This window comes from Dasypus novemcinctus, chromosome 1, assembly GCF_030445035.2.
Source record: "Dasypus novemcinctus isolate mDasNov1 chromosome 1, mDasNov1.1.hap2, whole genome shotgun sequence".
NCBI lineage: Eukaryota > Metazoa > Chordata > Mammalia > Cingulata > Dasypodidae > Dasypus > Dasypus novemcinctus.
Genome location: NC_080673.1, coordinates 156,055,843 through 156,075,302, shown reverse-complemented (window position 1 = coordinate 156,075,302; position 19,460 = coordinate 156,055,843). Strand labels below are relative to the sequence as shown.

The 19,460-nt window shown below is 36.1% G+C and overlaps 1 protein-coding gene across 8 annotated transcripts in view; it reads left to right on the top strand.

Annotated features, from left to right (window-relative positions):
- DCUN1D4 (defective in cullin neddylation 1 domain containing 4) overlaps positions 1-19,460 on the top strand; it is a 129,376-nt gene that overhangs the window by 68,056 nt on the left and 41,860 nt on the right. For all 8 annotated transcript variants that reach the window (XM_058298823.1, XM_058298830.1, XM_058298819.2 and 5 more), the window contains exons 5-6: positions 3,134-3,225; positions 11,575-11,645. In XM_058298823.1, coding sequence (XP_058154806.1) covers positions 3,134-3,225; positions 11,575-11,645 — 163 coding nt within the window. The remainder of the gene's footprint in view (positions 1-3,133; positions 3,226-11,574; positions 11,646-19,460) is intronic.

The following is a 19,460-nucleotide window of genomic DNA, read 5'->3' as shown; positions in this document are numbered from 1 at the left end:
ATGTTACAAAGATAGGCGATCAACATAAATGACGTACATGTAGAAGATGCGTGTTTCTTCTTAGTCCATTGTGTGTTTTCTAAGTATACATGTCCCAACTTGAATATTGTATTGGTTCCACCAGGTGATCTTTCAAAGTATAATTATGTATTGATTCTTTTTTATGTGTGGGTTTATAGAAAAAATTAGGTAATTTGAATTCTTAGGAATTGAAGTTCTGTCTTGGTTCACTGATCCTCCCAAACTGGTGTAGAGTTCATTTTTTTCCTTTTAAAGGTTTGCCATTTGTGTCTATTGAGGGGCAAAGAATTGATAGCTGTTCTCTAAGTAGGTCTTTCTTACTAGCTAAATACATCCCCTGGGTTCCCCTGATTGCCTTTTGCAAGGGACTTTGGCTAAGTAGTTGGAGAGGATTGATTGTACTAAGCCTGCTGGGAACATCAACCATGCTGAGGCTTATTTTCAGGTGGCTTTAGAAGTTGTTGAAAATGTGAGAAACAAAGTCTGTTTAAACCACTTCTTGTTAAGACAAGTGACCTTCAGACAAGGGACCAAAGATTGGTTATAATTGTTTGTTTTAGAGAGCTCTATTGTTTTGCACTAATTTTATCTTAATAAGTCTATTTAAATTTCCTTTTTAAAAATGATGAGTAGACATCATAGTTTAATCTTTTCTACCTTTTTCTACCTTTCCCCATTTTGGCTTTATATGTCACTTCACTAATGGGCCTTAATTTCCCCCACTGTAAATTAAGGGAATTAGATGAGACTTTTCTGATTTTTTTCTTGCTGAGATATTTCATAACTTACAAATCAGTGGTGGGATAGAGATATAGTCTCTGAAGATGTGAAAATAATGCCACTGTTCATACCTCAAATATGTGGAAAATAAGTTAAAGAAGATAGCAATGATTTAGAAGATAATCACCAGCAATCTTTAGGACAATGATTTTCAACTTTACAAACTTTATTTGATGCTTCTTTGGTGGTATGGATGTTATTATCAGAGAATTATTAAATTCTTTTTTTTCTTAAAGTATTTATTTATTTATTTCTCTCCCCTTCCCCCCCACCCTGGTTGTCTGTTTTCTGTGTCTGTTTGCTGTGTCTTCTTTATTAAATTCTAATAATCACAGCATTTTGTGACTACATAGCACTTGTTACTTTTTCACCACATCTTATATAATTTGGTATTAAAAACTGGCATTTGAGTTACAGAAGGGTGAGTTACTCTTATTGATAGCATTTCATTGATTACTAAAGGGATAGCGATCCATAGCATTTTCTGATTATTATATTTTGGTCCTTTTTTTTGCCAACTTCTTTTCTATACCCATTTTAAGTGTGTAATTCAGATATTTTTACTAAATTAACTGATTTGCACAGCCATCACCACAGACCATTTCAGAATATTTCCATCATCCCAATTAGATGCTGGTGCCCATTTATAGTCACTGTCTTTTCCCAGCTCCCTGCCCCAGACAATCACTAATCCATGTATTCTTTCTGTAGATGAGCCTTTTCTGGACATTTCATGTCTATGGTCTTTGGTGTCCATCTTCTTTTGCCTAGCATAATGTTTTTGAGTTTCATTCATGTAGTAGCATGTATCAGTACTTTGTTCCTTTTTGTTGCTGAATAGTATTCTATTATGTGGTCTTTGTCCTTCTTTATATAGAGTATATTTAACTAATTCAAATATTGCAGTGTTTTTTAAGTCTCTAGGTTATTGACCAGTTACAGACTTCAAGCTAAGATAGGCATGTCTCTGTCCCAGGATTAGAGCTTACCTGTTAGAGCCCTTAGACTAGTGTCCACCTTTGTTTCCAACCAATATGGCTGCCTTTTATAGGAAAATGCAAAACTGGTCATTTGCAGTTTCAGTAATTGAGTTACCCATAACTGTGTTTGTTTTAAATGTTAAAACCCAGTAACTCTAATCAGAAGTATATACAGATAGTCTGTTCAATGTATAGGTCATGAATAAAATGCTCATTAAGGGGAAGTGGATGTGGCTTAAGCAGTTGAGCACCTGCTTCCCAAATGGAAGGTCCTGGGTTCAGTCTCCAGTGCCTCCTGAAAGCAAAAAACCCAAAAAATCCCACATGGGGGAGCCAGTGTGACTCCGTGGTTGAATGCCAGTTTCCCACATACGAGGTCCCAGTTTTAATCTCCATCCCTAGTACCTTAAAAAAATGCTTATTAAGGACTATATATGATTTTTTAAACTCTTAATATGTAAATAAAAACTTCATAAATATATATATAATTATGTAGACAGTGTATACATAATTAAAGAATGTAAAAATGTACATACACAATTTTTATACCCATGTAATTACCTTAAAGTACTGCCTTCTTTTTCCTCCCCATGTAGGGAATATGTCCGCCCTAGCCATGATTATCGCTAAGTAAGGAACTATTATGGAAGATGAGTGTTGCAGGTTGAGGTTGCTGTGCTTCCTAATTTACCTCTCCTGCTTATACTGGGTGTTTCCACAACACTAGGGAATTATAAGAAAATGGCAGAAGCCAGGATTTCTGTTTACTTCTCTCTCCTCAGGCTTTTAAAGTTATATTAAGAAACCATCCAAAGGACTTTCCTTCATCAACCTTACACCTGGCTTAACTTTTTTTCTGGAAGCTTGGGCATGATTTGATGCTTCTTTTTATTTGTCTAATATTGACAGGTTCTTCCTGAGACTGTGCTTTGAGCTGACCTGACTTGGAAGACATAGAAGTCAGGAGAACTTATGGAGAGACGTGAACAAATTCTAGGGTGATCATTTGAAGGACACCTTAGACATTTCATGACATATCTCGCTATCATTCTGTACTGGTACACTAGTGTGGTAGAAGGGAGTGTGTCAGATACCTGTTCTCTTCAGGTCTTACTGATTATATTTATTAGAGAAAAACCCATATTAAGTGCTTACCAATTAGTTCTACATTAGGTGTGACTGTGTTTAAACACTGTGGTTATAAAAACTGAGGCTTCCAAATGTAGGAAGTAAAATGTTTAAAAATGTGTTATGTTGATTGAATAAATGGCTAGTTTGGGCAAAAGAATAAAAATTATCTACTACTTATTCAGTATCTTTAAATAACTTAAACCTGCTTTCTCAATTTCTAGTATGTATAGAAAATATGATTCAACTAGAATAAAGACTGAAGAAGAAACCTTTTCAAGTAAGCGGTGCTTAGAGTGGTTCTATGAATATGCAGGTAGGTAATCATTTATATCATCTGAGAGCAAGCCTTCTGAAAATAGGGGTACCTGAGAGGAGATTAAAAAATTTAAAAACTTACACTTTTAAAAAATTTGGTGCATGCATGTGTGTGTTTGTGTGTGTCCTTATGTGAAGAAAGGAGAATAGGAAGGAGGGACATAGTTGAAATAAATCACCAAATGTCCTATTTATAGTCAGCAGCTTAGCCAAAGAATTTAGAACACTAGAAGGGAACTGAAAAGATGAAATGTAGTTGGGAGAAATACTTCGGATTGCTAGGAAACCTATTTAGAAGGCTGATAATGGGTGATTGATTTAAACACTGAAGTTAAAATAAGCTCTGCTGCTTCAAACACTTATGTATTGCAATGGAATTTCTTCAAGTATCTTTATTTTGAAAGATCATTTGGCAGGAAATGTTTCATTTAAAATTTCTCAATTTAAGTCCTATTTTTCCAACTTATAATTGGTTGGACAGTGTAATACTGCAATCTAGGACTTATTTGCTATTGTGATAGTGTGTGGTGTTAAAAAAAAGAAGAGAAAAAAGAAAACATTTCAGCCAAGTTTGAGTTGAAGGCTCTTTTACCTTTTCTCCTATCTTATTTTAGGCCCTCCCATAACCTATCAACTGACTGTTCCAATAGTATTTAAATCAGTTTTTCTCTCATCAGTCTCTTTCTGCTCCCAGTTAGGTTCCATGTGCTTCCTGTTACCTTCCTTTAAAAAAAAGTCATTGCCTAACAATCCACTGCCCATTCCCCACCTCCCCACGTAGCCCCTTACCCCTCCAGGATAAAAGACAACTAACTTGTTGTCCCTTTGCCGGGGTTGCTTTTCTCCACTCTTCCAGCTGACAAGCTGCTAAACATCTTTAAAAAAATTTTTTTTTCCTCTTCCCTTCCCTCCTGCCCCCCAGTTTGTCTGTTCTGTGTCTATTTGCTGCGTGTTCTTCTTTGTCCACTTCTGTTGTTGTCAGAAGCACAGGAATCTGTTTCTTTTTGTTGCGTCATCTTGTGTCAGCTCTCCGTGTGTGCGGTGCCGTTCTTGGGCAGGCTGCACTTTCTTTCGCGCTGGGTGGCTCTCCTTATGGGGTGCACTCCTTGCACGTGGGGCTCCCCTATGTGGAAGACACCCCTACATAGGGGACACCCCTCCGTGGCATGGCACTCCTTGCACACATCAGCACTGTGCATGGGCCAGCACCACACGGGTCAAGGAGGCCCGGGGTTTGAACCGCGAACCTCCCATGTGGTAAACGGGACGCCCTAACCACTGGGCCAAGTCCGCTTCCCTTAAACATCTTTTAAGCTTCCTAATTAGCTTATTAACCTTCATTATACTGCCACAGGACATTGTTCATAACTTGCTTTATTGAGCATCAAAATTACGATTCCTGCTGTGGCCTGATCTTGCTGTCATTTTCCCCCTACCTTTACTCCACAGCTTTCTGCTGAGAACTTTGTCCTTTTGGTCACAGAGTTGGTCCACGGGGCTGGCATGTAACCCAGACCAAGCTAGTCAGATAGATCTCTGGGAATTTTTAGATAGAAGCTAGGAGAGGAACATTTTTCTTCTCTGGTTGTGTCCTGATTCCTTTCATTTTTGAGATTTTTGTGAGCTGCTCTGATATATTTCTAGTGAATTCCCCTTCATTACTTTAACCAGTTTGAGCTGGATTTTATTTTTAGGTTATGGACATTATATACAAATACCTATATAGTACTAGGATTTAAATGTTTTCATGTTTACTTCATTACAACATGAATCTCTTGGAGACATTTTGCATACCTCATTCCTAGCAAACATGGTTGGCACTTTACCAGGTGTTGTCTCTTCAGTGGGTGCTGAAAGAATGAAGAATTTTATCATTTTTATGTCACCTTGATTATGAAGATCTTTTGCTTTGCTATATTGGTTCACATTATTGTTATGAAAATGCTGTTAAAGAAAAAATTTTAACAGAAAAATCATACACTTACACCTACCATTATAGCACAGCATTTTTGATTTTTTGTGTTTTTCCTTGTAAGAAAATATAAAATTTTCCACAGTATTAGCCACAGTTGTATTTTCTTTAAAAAGATAGCAGAGACCAGTTTTTCTTCTTGTTTGCCTTTCTCAGGTTATAGAAAAGTGACATTTTGTGAGTAAAGATTAAGCCATATTATTTAGCTTCCTTGAGATCCTTGCTGGGAGCTTCTTTGTAATTCATCCTTGCAAAGAGTTTATCTCAATGTGGGTGTCCCTATTTTTATATCTGCTCTCCCCACTTCTGGCTTCTTTCCTGTATTTTATCAGGAGGGAAAATGACTTGAAATAGGGGAAGGCCCCAAATGGTACCCACTTTTGCTTTGAATATCCCAACCATGTGATGTGAACTGTAGGTCAATACTATTCAAGAAAAACTCATTGTGAGAAGAACCAGGGAGACGGACAGGTTGTTCTAGAGAATAAGCAGGTTATGAGGCCTCATTCCCCTAGATGTTCGAATGAGGAGGGCTTTCACACCCACAGTAGTAGCCCTGGTATATTCATTTTCCCAAGGGAGAGCCATTTGGTTTGGGTCGAGAGTAAATCTGACTGCATGCACCATGCAGAGTGGCAAGGAGAGGAGGTAGGGACCTATTCATGTAGTTATTTAGGTAGATGGCCCTTAGTTCTTTCCATAGTTTTCAGCTCTGCTTCTCACTCTTGCTCTCTGCTTTTCACGGTATCTGCTGTCTTGAGCCCAGACCTCTCCAGCTTTTATCTGGCTAGTTATCACAGCCTTCCTTTGCAGTCTTCTGATAGCACATTCTAGGATATAGCCTCTCGCCTTTTTTTATTTAAATCCCTCTTAACTCAATTTCTGACTCCTAGAAATTTAATAAGTAAAACCCTCTCCATTGGGGGGCTTTTCTTCCCATTCTCTGTGGTTATAGGTTTATTTGCTTTTGCACTTTGGTACTTTAGTCCTCTGAGGCTTTAGAAAGGACAGGTGCAAGTGTGTTGTTTAGACTTCCATGTGAAACTGTAATCCCATTTCTTATCATTAGAATGAAAACAGTTTTACATAAATACCATTTTCTGAAATATACCAAGAATAAGGAATTAAGGTAAATATACAGGTTCAAAATTGATCTCACAGTTACTACACTGAAGTTCACATACATAGGTTGTGAAAATCCCATAAGCCCTGACTATAGGCCTTTACTCTTTATTTTGGGTTCAATTCTATAACAGAATTGTTTTTTGGTTTCTAAAAAAAGATTAGGGGCCAGAAAGAGGGTGCCAGTGTCAGACGTGAATGGTTGACTGAAGTGACAACATGGTCTGACAGTAAAGGAAGATGTATTAAAAATTATGAAAGGAGACAGCATGGGCGGGCTCCATTTGTCTCTGTGATGAAGCATGGTTAAATTTTGGAAACTTTAGCATGAGTGTCTTGAGCCATCACAAAAAAGTTGAGTATGTTTGGTTAGGGGCCACTGATTGAGATGGCAGCAAAAGTGTGAGGACCACTTTTTTTATACATTGTTGTCAGTATATCTGCCTTTCCAGATATACCTGCAGTACTTTTGTCATTCAGGGTATTGCACACCATATTGCTTTAGGTATAATTTTTTAAAAATCTATCTCTCTGAAAACCCATTTAACCTGCTCTGTGTTAACCAGTGGCATATATGTTAGCCTGCATGACAAAGGTTATTGCCTTAATTCTACAGGTGAATCAATACGTTTAATGGGAACACAACCAGGATCCCAACAAACAAAGTGATTACAACTAGATCTAAATGTGTACTTGAGAAAGATAATGAGAAAAAGGGAAAGTTTTTTTAGATGCAGGGTTATATTTTAATACCTTTAGGATGAAGTGTTACTTTTGATTGTCTTCTCATTATAAATCATAGTCTGAAAGTTTGCTCTTTTAAAACACATGTAAGTTGTGTACATGTATACATAAGTAATATAACACTAAATAAAATTTGGAAAAAAGTAAAAAGCATGGGTAACTTAACATTACCCCTGCAAAGTGTATCTCAGCAAACCTTTCTATGTACCAGCCACTACTCTTAGAATTCATTTTCTAGTGCGGCAAACAGAAAATTAATTGAGAAGATTCATCTTTGTAATGAATATCGACAGAGGACACACTAGCCAGATTGGAGGGTGTGAGAAAAAGAGAGTGCAAGCTGGGAGATATCCAAGCGATGTGCAAAGGCTTGGGAGATGCACATGATTTGGTAGGCTCAAGTATAGGTGGCAGAGAAAAAGCTTTAGTAAGTTAGGTAGAATAGAAACCAAACACAGAGGAATTTAAAAGGACTTATAAAATAAGTTTTTCCCCCAGCTCTGTGTAACCATCTATTAATCATGTCAATAGATACCAAAATGGCACCTGCTAATGAGTTTAAAAACAAGCAAAACCTTTTAGCAAAATAGGAATAGATGGATATTTCCTTATCAGAATAATTATTCTTTAACTTCACAACCTAAATTACTTGTAGCAGTAGAATAGTGAAAAGAAATATGATACAGACATACACACACATACACAAACTAACGTAAAATGTATCAGTAAAAAAGAATTACGTAGATGTGTGGGTTTTCTTACTGAAAGATTAAAAGTCACATTAAGTGAAAAAAACAAGGTGTAAAATCATTGATACAGCATGACCCCATATGTGTAAACACACTTAAAAACTGCATTTCATTGTATTTGTACATACATAAATATATAGCAAAATGTTCTGGGAGGATACATGCCTAACTGGTAGGAAAAGGGAGAGGAAGTTCGTTCTTTTAATTCTATACTTATTTTACTCTGAATTTAAAATTTTGTAGTGTGAATGTATTAATATATTGCTTGTATAATATATACTTGCCTGTACATATGAATATATGCATTCTCAACCTCCAAACTAGCAACATATCAAATGATGAAGTGTTAAGTATATTCCCATTTGACCCTGGAGTGAGATAAGGATGCCCACACTCACTACTCTTATTTGCCATTGTTTTGGAAGGACTATCCAGTGTTATTGAGGGCTATTGGAGGCATAAAAATTAAAAAGAAGGCAAAAATGATAATTAATTGAGGATGAAATGATTTAATGATTTTATAACTGGAAAACCTAAGAGAATTGCCCAGACAAACTTAGAAACACTAAGTAATTATGTGTATTTCTATACTTATAGAATTCTATAGATGCCATATTTGGGAAAGATACTTGAAGAAGTTTTTAAATAATTGGTTACTCTGTGGGGAAGTAGGGAGTTAGAAACTTTCACTTCGAAAAACATTTTTTACTTTCATTTTGAAATGAACTTTTATCATGTTCATGTGTTAATATAAAAAAACCCAAGTAAAATTTAAAAGTAAATTTGTAATTGTTTTTTCCCTAATAATCAAGATAAAATTAGGAAAATATAGAAAAAACGGGAAAGAAAATACAAGTGGAAAAATAAATACCCCCAGTGAACAGATTTGAATATATAAAACAAAACCTTTTGTGTAACACATTTGCAATTAAAGGAAAAGAACAGTATGAGGAAAAGTATTTACTGTGGGGAAATTATGAGGTAAGTTGAAAAGGAGTGAAGTGACAAAACTTCAAACAAGCTGGCCAGGTGATTTTAATGTTCACTTTTGTTCATAACAACTACCTACCTTAGACAAACTTTTATTGTGGTGTAGTTTTCACTTTGTGTTAGAATTATATGTATGTTTTGCCTTCCTTTCCTGAAACCATAAGCTCAGGGAGGATGGGAACTATGTTTCATTCATCTTTGTACTGCTGGCAACTGCCATGGTACATAGTTCCAGGGTTGTACTCAGTAAATGTTACCTGAATGGAACTGAGATAAGTTAAAAAGGTGGATTCTGCTGGATTTGGCAATTTGGTGGGTCTAGAAGCTGTGGAGACATTGTAGAGTGATTCCTTTCTTCTGGTATTCAGTCATTCAGTCATCATTCATTCATTCAGTAAATTTTATTGAGCAATTATTCTGCACCAGGTGGTATGCTGCAGTTGTAAGAAGAAGAAAACAACTCTTGCACTTAGAGGGGATTTTAATGCATTTGATACATTGTGCTAACCACCCCTGAGCAAACCATCTCTCATATTGCATGGAGTCACAGAGAAAGAATGCCTGACCTAGATTGTGCAGGTAATGGTGGGGAGATTTGAGGACTTCCTCTCTGGTTTCAGTCTTGAAACTTGAGAAGTAAGTTAGGTACGATGGGGGAGCCATTGAGGAAAGGGAAGAGAGGAAGATGAACTGAATCTACAAAGAAGAGTATGGTGTTGATCATGGTCAGGATGTGTGTGCGAAACAAAATCACAGGAAAGTAGGTGTTTCTGGATCCTAATGTGTATTCATTCTACAGGTATTTATTGATTCATTTATGTCCCAGAATCTTATTTTAAGGGTAGAAAGGGCTGAAGAGGAAGGAAAACACTAGACCATAGAGAACCTTACTTTATACACCAGACAATTTGGAATTTATCTTTAGGCAGTGGGGAGTCGTTGAACGATTTTAAGCCAACATGGGATTTGTGTTTGAGATGGAATCCTTAGGTGGCTGTGTGCAAGAGGGGTTAAGACTCTGGAATCAGGGAGATTCTGATAATCTGAGAGAATAAAGCTTGAATTTGGGCAGTGTGGGATTATTGAAGTAAAGCAATATGTAGAAGGTAGAACTGGCATACACTTGATAATTGATTGCATGTGGAGAGTGCGGGAGAAGGGCGGAATCCAGGATGGCTCCCCAGTTTCTATTTCTGGTGACTATACCAGTTGACACAAAATACAAGAGGATAAGCAGGCTTGGCATGGAGAGATGATTGCCTCAGTTTTTGTGAGATGGTATTTGAAAATGTGAAATGCATGGGGTGTAGGTTTGAGACACTACATAAGTTTAGCTGTGGCAGCTGAACCAAGAAAAGGTGGGATAGCCAAATGGTGACATGCAGTAAACACCCCAAAAGTAAAGGGGAAGTGTGGGCTAGACGGAGGTCTGGGTAGTAGCTTGAGTATGGTTGACATTTCCTAGGGATACTGTATAGTACAGAATAGAAGAGGGTTAAGAATGGAATTCTGCACACCAAATTTGAGTTGAGAGAAGCAAAAGAATCCATAAATGATATCATTTCTTCCATTGCTAGAATCACAGTAAGTCTGTAGCAGAATACCAGTAAGTCCACTCTAGTCAATATTTTATTCCCCAATCCTGAGGATTCTAGGATGATGATACCCATTCCACCTCTAATTGAGAGGGGGCTTCGATCCCACAAGGCTGATGGATGGGACTCTCTTAGTTGTCTCCCTTGGTTCCTTGGAATGGTGGTTGTCCATCTTTACCTTGTTAATTGTCTTGGGAGGAAAACCAGTTGAGAGAGAGCTCTTCCAGAAGCAACAAGAGGAGACATTTTCATGAAGAATTGCTTCAAATTTTCAGATATCACAGAGCAGTCATATAAAATAAAAACTGGCTTCTGTCTATCAGATTTGACATTTAGGGGGTTATTGGTGACCTTGGCAAAAAGACTGTCAGTGGAGGGATGGGGCAGAAACCAAATTGCAGTGGGTTGAAGAATGAATGGGAAATAAAGTAGAGACAGAACCTCTGGACATTTCTCTCAAGAAGAAACAGGGTTAAAGCCGCAGTGGGAAAAAAGAAACATTATTGCCTTTATCAAGAACAAAAGAACTATTTGACTTTTTTTTTTCCTATGTAAAAGAAACATTTGTTATTTCCTGATTTATAAAGAATGTTAGGTGGCTTTTTACTTACTGTGTTTCCAAAAAATTGTTGAATGTAATTGAAATTATTACGGAAATAAGAATAGAGCTTTAAGCTACATTAAAGAGCAGAAATTGAACATGGATAGCCTTATCTCTTTAGACATAAATATTACGTATCACATGGCTAAACGCTGAAGGACGTGTCAATAAATTTATTTTTATTTATATTTTTATTAGAAAATAATTTAGCAAAATACAAAGAACATCTGATTTACAGAAAAAACAAGTGAACTGCATGAAAATTGCATGTTTAGTGCATAAATAAAATATTTTATTGATTGATAAATAAAATAGTATGGGCTTATTTATGTAATAAATTGATTTAAATGATTATGCAGAGAAGAATCCTTTAAAAGTATAACTAAAGTTCCAAATAGTTTTACCATTTATCTTTGGAGTATAGATTTCTTTCTTCAGAAAAAATTATGACCTTGAAATTCATTTGATTTTAGTTTACTTCAGTAATAAATATTTTGACAGTACAAAACTACAGTAGTAATAATACAGTATACATAGATCGATTTAATTTATATAAAATTGTATTTCATTGCAGGTACAGATGATGTTGTAGGTCCTGAAGGCATGGAGAAATTTTGTGAAGACATTGGTGTTGAACCAGAAAATGTAAGTCTGACTTAAAATAGTATTTACTGAAGCCTCAGTAATGAATAGCTTGGTTTCTAAAAGCCATAATTTTAAACTAATGAACTCTTTAAAAATACAATAGTAGATTGTATATACAGGAGTATATTATACAATAGTGTATATATTTTGTTTATGTTTGGTCTGGAAAATTTCTCATCTTAAGTAAGTAGATTTTTAAAATATCATTTGGCTTTTGAGCACATGCTTTCTAAATGTTCATGCATTGGAAAATACTTTTTTATTTATGTGTAAATATTGTGATAGGATGACATATCATACCAATTTTTCAATTCTAAGAAAAAGAGTGCTTTTAGGAAATCCACCAATCTCTTAATTGACTTAGTTTTATGGAGTGTATTTCTTAATGGAGTTACTTTTAAGCACCAAAGAAAACTTTTTAGTTCTTTTTGGTTTTAAATATTACAGAAAATTAAAGATAAAATATTTTTGAGTTGCAAAATTTGTTAAGTTTCAGGATTTTCATGTAATGACTCTTAAGGGGTTAAATTAAATTCTGAGTTTCTGAGATAACTATAGAATTTTATTTTTATTTATTATGAAAATAAATATAAAAGGAATAAGTTGGGTGAATTCATTCATTTTTTTTTTCTTTAGTCTTTTGTCCCTTGACAGATAAAGCACAATAAAGAAGTAATGGTGTGTTAGTTTTTATGAGATAATATATGAAATAAGTTCTAATTCTAGTTTGATTTGTAAGACAGTTTTTCTTGTGATTTGTATGGTGTTACTACGGCCAGTCAGTTCTTCTCTCATTTAATTTCTTATATCTAAATGGTAAAGAAAGCAATGGTACTGAATCAAGTAATTAAAGTAGATATTTTAAAAATGGAGTGGGCATGTAAACCTCATTGGACAGATCGGCTAGGGGACTAGGTCACTCTGCTCCGTGGACTTTTGTCTCCCTCAGTAGTTGTTCAAGCCTAATGCAGAGGAAGTCCAGGACTTTGAATAATTATCCATAAGGGCTTGCAGTAGGTGGTAATTATCAATTATCAAGAATTTTTCACAGCTTTCCCTTTCATTTGAATTTAGCTCAGAAGGTGATTGCTTTTGATTCTGTATGACTTAAGTATCTTTAAAAAATTAGAGGCTATTTTATATAGCTTATTTTTGCCTACTTTTTGACATCATGTTATTGTTGAATATTCTTGTTTCCACATCTCTTTTACTTTTTAAAATAAAAATTATGCTCATATAAGTGCTCTAGCTCACTTAACAATGAGGCTTAATATTACATTAGCTCCAGCTTAACAAATATGTCTTAGATCATCTTAAGTAAATTTTTTGGTCTGGAAGAACTCTTAAGAGCTCATCTTCTTCATTCATATATGTCATGTGCAAAGAAAACTAGGAATTGAGACAATACTTTTTTCTTTAAATTTTTTTTACTCTTGCTATTTCTGTGCCTTTATCCTACTCTTTCATAACCCTTTAAACTTTCTAAAGAATCTTTGGAATGCTTTTAAACTCATTTCATGGATTTTCATCTTATATTTTTAAAATTTTAATGTGATCAAGTTTGGGCATCTTAATAAATTATTTAACTTGGACTAAAGGTTTGGGGACATCTGGGTCAATAGTATTTTGCCTGATCTAGTTTTGGACTGTTCTGCCGACATAGAAAAAGACTATTTTGCTGACTTTCAGAAGGAACTTTTCTGGCAGGAGGTGGGTCAAGCTTGGCAGTATTTTCTGTTCAGTATAACCAGAAGGACAAGAGTGAATTGGGAATAAGAGGAGATCCCAGAGGTTACACCCAGAGGACAGTAGTAAATGTATGGTCAGAGGGCTCATTTCTCAGCTGGTGAGAAGGTTGGGAGTCTCAAAACCATATTAAAAGAGCTGATATAGTTCAAGTGGTTGAGCACCTGTTTCCCATGTACAAGGTCCTGGGTTTGATCCCTGGTACCTCCTAAAAACAAACAAACATGAAAAACCAACTCTTATTTTGGAGCAGATGTAGTTCAGTGGTTGAACACCTGCTTCCCATGTACAAGGTCCTGGGTTCATTGCCTAGGACCTCCTTAAACAAACAAAAATCAACAACATAAAAACTATGTTAAGATAATACTTCACACTCATTAGGATGACTGTTACTTAAAAAAAAAACAACAGAAAATAACAAGCGTTGACAAGGATGTAGAAAAATTGGAACCCTTATTCATTGTTTGTAGGGTTATGAAATGGTGCAACTGCTATGGAAATCAGGTTGGCATTTCCTCAGAAAGTTGAATATGGAAATCATAGGATAAATATATATAGCCTGGAAATCCCACTTCTTGGTATATACCTCTCCCCCAAAGAATTGAAAGCACAGACTAAACAGATATTTGTACATTGATGTTCACAGCACTATTCATAATAATCAAGAGTTAGAAGCAATCAACATTTGGATAAACAAAATGTGGTATGTACACACAATGGAATATTATTTAGCTGTAAAGTAGGTTGAAGTTGTTATATGCTATAACATAGATGAAACTTGAAGACATCATGTTGAGTGAAATGATAAGGCAGACACAAAAAGACAAATAATGTATGATGATATTTATAGGCACTACCTAGACTAAGCAAAGTCATAGAGACAGACAGGTTACCAGGGACAGGGAGTGAGGGGGTTGAAGGAAAGAGGCAGTTATGGTTTAATGGGTGCAGAGTTTCTGTTTGAGGTGACAAAAAAAGTTTATGGAGTACTGGTTGTTGGTAATGGTAGCATAATATTGTGAATACAGTTAATACCACTGTATTGTACACTTGAAAATGGTTAAAATTGGAAATTCAAGTTGCAAATTACATGTTACTACAACAAGTTAAAAAAGTTTGGGAGTCAAGGTCAGGTTCAGGTGTAAGAGGGATTGGGTTTACTCTCAGGCAGGGGAAAGCTGCTAAAGGGGGGGGTGGGAGGTAGGGGGAGGGTACTGATGATTCTGTCTGAAAAAGAAGAGTGGGTATAACTCTTCAAGGTTCCTCATTTCCAAATGCCAGTACTCAAGGAAAGATAGATATTATTATCCTTTTGTGACAATTATGAATTCTTTAGAACTCTATTTCCATAGAAAAGGAAATAGTCTTAAAATTTTGTATCATATCAAAGACTAACAGACCAAAGGCAGAATATTCCAGATATTTATGATTGTATTTCAAATCCAGTTGCCAACAGTAGTTGTCTTATTATATCATCATTAAGAAAACGTGTTTCTAAATAAACTATGATAATATGCTTTATGCCATTAATTGTGGCTATGTCCCAATTTTGGAAACCTGATGAAATACGCCTTGTCTGCATTGATGAGTAAATGCTTTAAACGTATTTACAACCCTAACCTCTTCTGATATTTATAGCTTATAAAATTTAAGCAAACTTGTAAAATTCAAGTCTGCTTTCATTTACTAAGGTAATGGGAAAATCCTTTATTTAAGTAGTTAACTTCTTATTAGCTAACTTAAAAGGTCTATTTCATGTAAAGATTGTTTCTCATTGTGACTATATATTTTGGCTGTTTAGCCATATTTCATGCATGTGGTGTATGTTCTGTCATCACCAAGTTTTGTTTTTTAAATTAAAAAGTGTTTAGGTACAATTTTTAATCCTACTAGTAGATGAATGAGTATAGATGTAGTTTGAGGAACGTATGTAACTTGCTTTAAAAAAATGTAGGTTAGTTCCCCTAGGTGTGAGTAAATGTATGTATATATATAAGCGTCAGAATTCCAAGGAAAGCAGAGGGATGAGAAGGTACAAACCCACTAAAGTGGAAATAGTTTGAAGATCATGTAACATGTTTTGGGGGGGGGCAATTTCTCATTGGTCCTTTAAGTCACCATTTTTTAACCTTATTTTAACAATCTTTTTGTAACAATGTGCATAATATGTAGAAACATTGGCTTACTAATCAGTCCTAGTAACCTACCTAGTAATATAGAATTTTTAAATCTAAAAAAAAGCCTTTTTAAAAAATAAACTTTCGTTTTTTGTTTTTAAAGATACTTAGATTACATAAATCTTACATAAAAAATATAGGGGATTCCCATATGCCCTGCTCCCTACGCCTCCCACATTTTCCCACATTAACAGCATCCTTAATTAGTGTGGTACAATTGATGAACACTTGGTAGAGCGTTGCTACTAAGCTTGGATTATTGTTTATATTGTAGTTTACACTCTGTCTCATATATTTTTGTAAGTTAGGACAAGATATATAATGGCCTATATATGTCATTGCATTCTGGACAATTCCCAATCCTGAAAATGCCCTAAAATTACATCTATTTTTCCCTCCCCTTCTCCTCAGAATCTCCAGTGGCCACTGTCTCCACATGAATGATAAAAGTTGTTCATTGCTAGAATCACAATAAGTCTATAGTAGAGTAACAATAAGTCTGCTCTAGTCCATTTATTCCCCAGTCCTAAGAATTCTGGGATGGTGATGCCCGCTCTGCCTCTAATTAATAGGGGGCTTAGATTCCCTGGGGCAGATGGATAGGACTATCTTGCTTGAAGTTGCAAACTCTCTTTGTTCCTTGAGATGGTCATTGTCCATCGTCTCCTTGATAGTTGTCCTAGGCAAGTCCAGTGAACTGGAGAATAGGTGTTGCAATTCTGTTGAGATTCAGGGACCAACTGGTACATGGACAGCACAAAGATTTAAGTCTTTTGGACATACGTCTGTCAACACTAGTACTAACTATATAGGTTCAGATAGAAGGGGCAGAAGAGCCATGTGTTGGTAAACCACAACTGAGGAGAGCATAAATTCCAAAGTAGGGCCCATTGTCGGGGCATCAAAACACCTGAGCTATCTGCCTTGCCTGTAGTGTCTGGATGTTAATGACCTTTTTTAACTTGATATTTACTAATTTAATTATTTGATGAAAAGTTCTAGAAATTTAGAAGTTTTTCACTATGCCAATTTCTGAAATGGAAAAACACAGAGTTGGCATCAACTCTGTTGGCATTAACCTTGAGTTATAAATTAGACAAACTTGGAGATTGCTGGTCAGCAAACTAATAAAGATAGACTTTCTGACCTCCCAAATACTCTTTTTCTGGAGTTTGTAATATACTTGCTGGTTCTGGGAGGTATACTGAATCATTTAAAATGATTTCTTACTGATTGCTTGCCTCATTATTCTATGTTTTTATATCCTAGTTCCTTTCAGCAGCAGCATCTGACCTAGTTGGGTGCATGGTCTGGGGGTTTGATGGTTTTGGTCAGTTCTCCTAGTACTAGAAATGAAGCCTCAAGTCTTGTGAAAAAAAGGCAAATTAATTGCCATTTGTAGAATATGCTAGTCCCTGGCCAACTGTATTACAGAAGCATTATCTATTTTTTTGTTGTTGAAGATTTCTAATATCATGTTGCCTATATTTATTTTATCTTTATTTTTTTAGTGTAAGAAAAGTTACTTTAACAGAAAATTACATTTTAGTTTTGCAGCATCCATTTGATAAATGCATTTATCAAATCTTAGCATTTGTTAGAAAAAATTAAAAGTTGTTTTTGCAAACTTTCTATAACTTTTTTTTAACAAGCTATTTTTTTAAAATTTTTTCTCTTTTTTTTTTTAAATGTTACATTCAAAAAATATAAGAGGTCCTCATATACCCCCCATCCCCCTCAACCCCACTCCTCCCACATCAACAACCTCTTTCATCGTCGTGGCACATTCATTGTATTTGGTGAATACATTTTGGAGCACTGCTACACCACATGGATAATGGTTTACATTGTAGTTTACACTCTCCCCCAGTCTACCCAGTGGGCCATGGCAGGACATACAGTGTCCAATATCGGTCCCTGCAATACCACCCAGGACAACTCCAAGTCCTGAAAATGCCCCACATCAAATCTCTTCTTCCCTCTCCCTACCCTCAGCAGCTACTGTGGCCACTTTCACAACATCAGTGCTACAATTTCTTCCATTACTAATCACAAAAATCCCACAGTAGAATGTCAGTAAGTCTACTCTAATTCATACTCTATTCCTCCATCCTGTGGACCCTGGGATGGTTATGTCCACTCCACCTCTATATTGAGAGGGGGCTTAGATTCCACGTGGGTGATGGATGCAATTCCCCTGCTTGCAGTTGTAGGCACTCTTGGCTCCCTGGTGTGGTAGTTGACCTTCTTCACCTCCCTGTTAGCTGGCCCCGGCATAAGTCCAATACACCAGAGGGTAGGAGTTGCAAGTCTTCTGAGTCTCAGGGCCTGGCTGTCACGGACAGTCCAGAGATTCAGGTCTCCTGAGTATACATCAACCTCGGTGCCAACCACAGATCCAGTAAAAGTGACAGAAGAGGCATGTATAGAAAGGTCACGCCTGAGTCCAAATCAATCACATTCAGGAACACAAACTCCAAAGAGGGCCAACTGACATGGCATTGAACTCCAGAGCCATCTGCCATGACCATAGAACCTGTGGGTCTCTGTAGCTCTCAGGAGAACCAGTACCTGGGGTTGTATCTACTTTGGCTGCTTCTGGGACCCTGTGTAAGCGCTAACCCTCTGATGACCTTCTGACTCTTTTTTGAAGACTCATAGCCATATAAACTCATTTGTCCTTTCCATTTCCCCCTTCTATTCAAGGTCAAAAAGCAGTTTTTAATACCTGATATTACATGTAGGCTGAGATATTCTCCTGGTCTGAGTTGACCCTTTTATTCAAAGTCTTTTTCTAGTTACATCATCAGCTGGTGCGTGGTAGTAATCCCTTGGCACCAGGGAGGCTTATCCCCAGGAGTAATGTCCCATGCTGGTGGGAACGTAATGCATTTACATGCTGAGTTTGGATTAGAGAGTAGCCACATTTGAGCAACATGGAGGCTCTCAGGAGGTAACTCTTATGCACCCTGTGGCTCTAGGCCTAGTTCTTTCAGGCACACACGCTCATAAGCAATCATCAGAGTCAAGGGCTCATTGTTGGACCATCCTTCTTTATTGGTCTTTGCCATTGCACTTGGGATTGTTGCTGTTCCGCTGAGGAATGTGATAGAGCTCTCCTGGCTAGGAACCCAGCATTCCCTTGGTTGTCATTTTTAACTAATCAATATGAAAATATCCAAACATTTTTATGTACCCTGTGTACATGCCCTGGAAAACTCCCTCCCAACCATGTGCCCCCCCATCAATAACACTCCCCACCAGTGTTCCTCCACTGCCATAGTTGAACCTCTCTGTGATCCAAAACTTCTTCAAAAATGAAGCCTAATATATTGCCAAGTTCTATTAATAGTAAAATGGAATATAGTGATGGGTTTAAAGGTTAGATACAGAATAATATACTAATTTAGAAAAATTAAGTAAAAATAAATTGGGGTATCAAAAAATGAAAAAGCTTAGTTTTTGATGTTTTGCCTTTCATGCCCTGTATGTACAGTGGCAAAGCAATTTCTTTCATTTCTTCCTCCGTGTTTATATCCTTTCTTTTTTTTTTCTCTCATTATTCAATTTGTCTTCACAAAAGTTCTAGATTACAGTAATTCACATATACAATATACAGCACTCCCATATATCTAACATCAAATACTTTGTCCCTTCCTCAGCAATGGTCTTTTTATGTGTTCATATTATATTTGCTGCAGCTGATATACAGATATTGAAACATGGCTTTCAAACATGGTTCCATTTGGGTTTGCATTATGGCTTATTTTTTAGACTATATAATTTTCTAAATTTTTAGTTACCTTATGTTTTACTTTATGTTTTACATTTTAGCCTATAGACTTTTATACATTTTTGGTGTAATTTCACATGTCCTATATTCATCATTGCA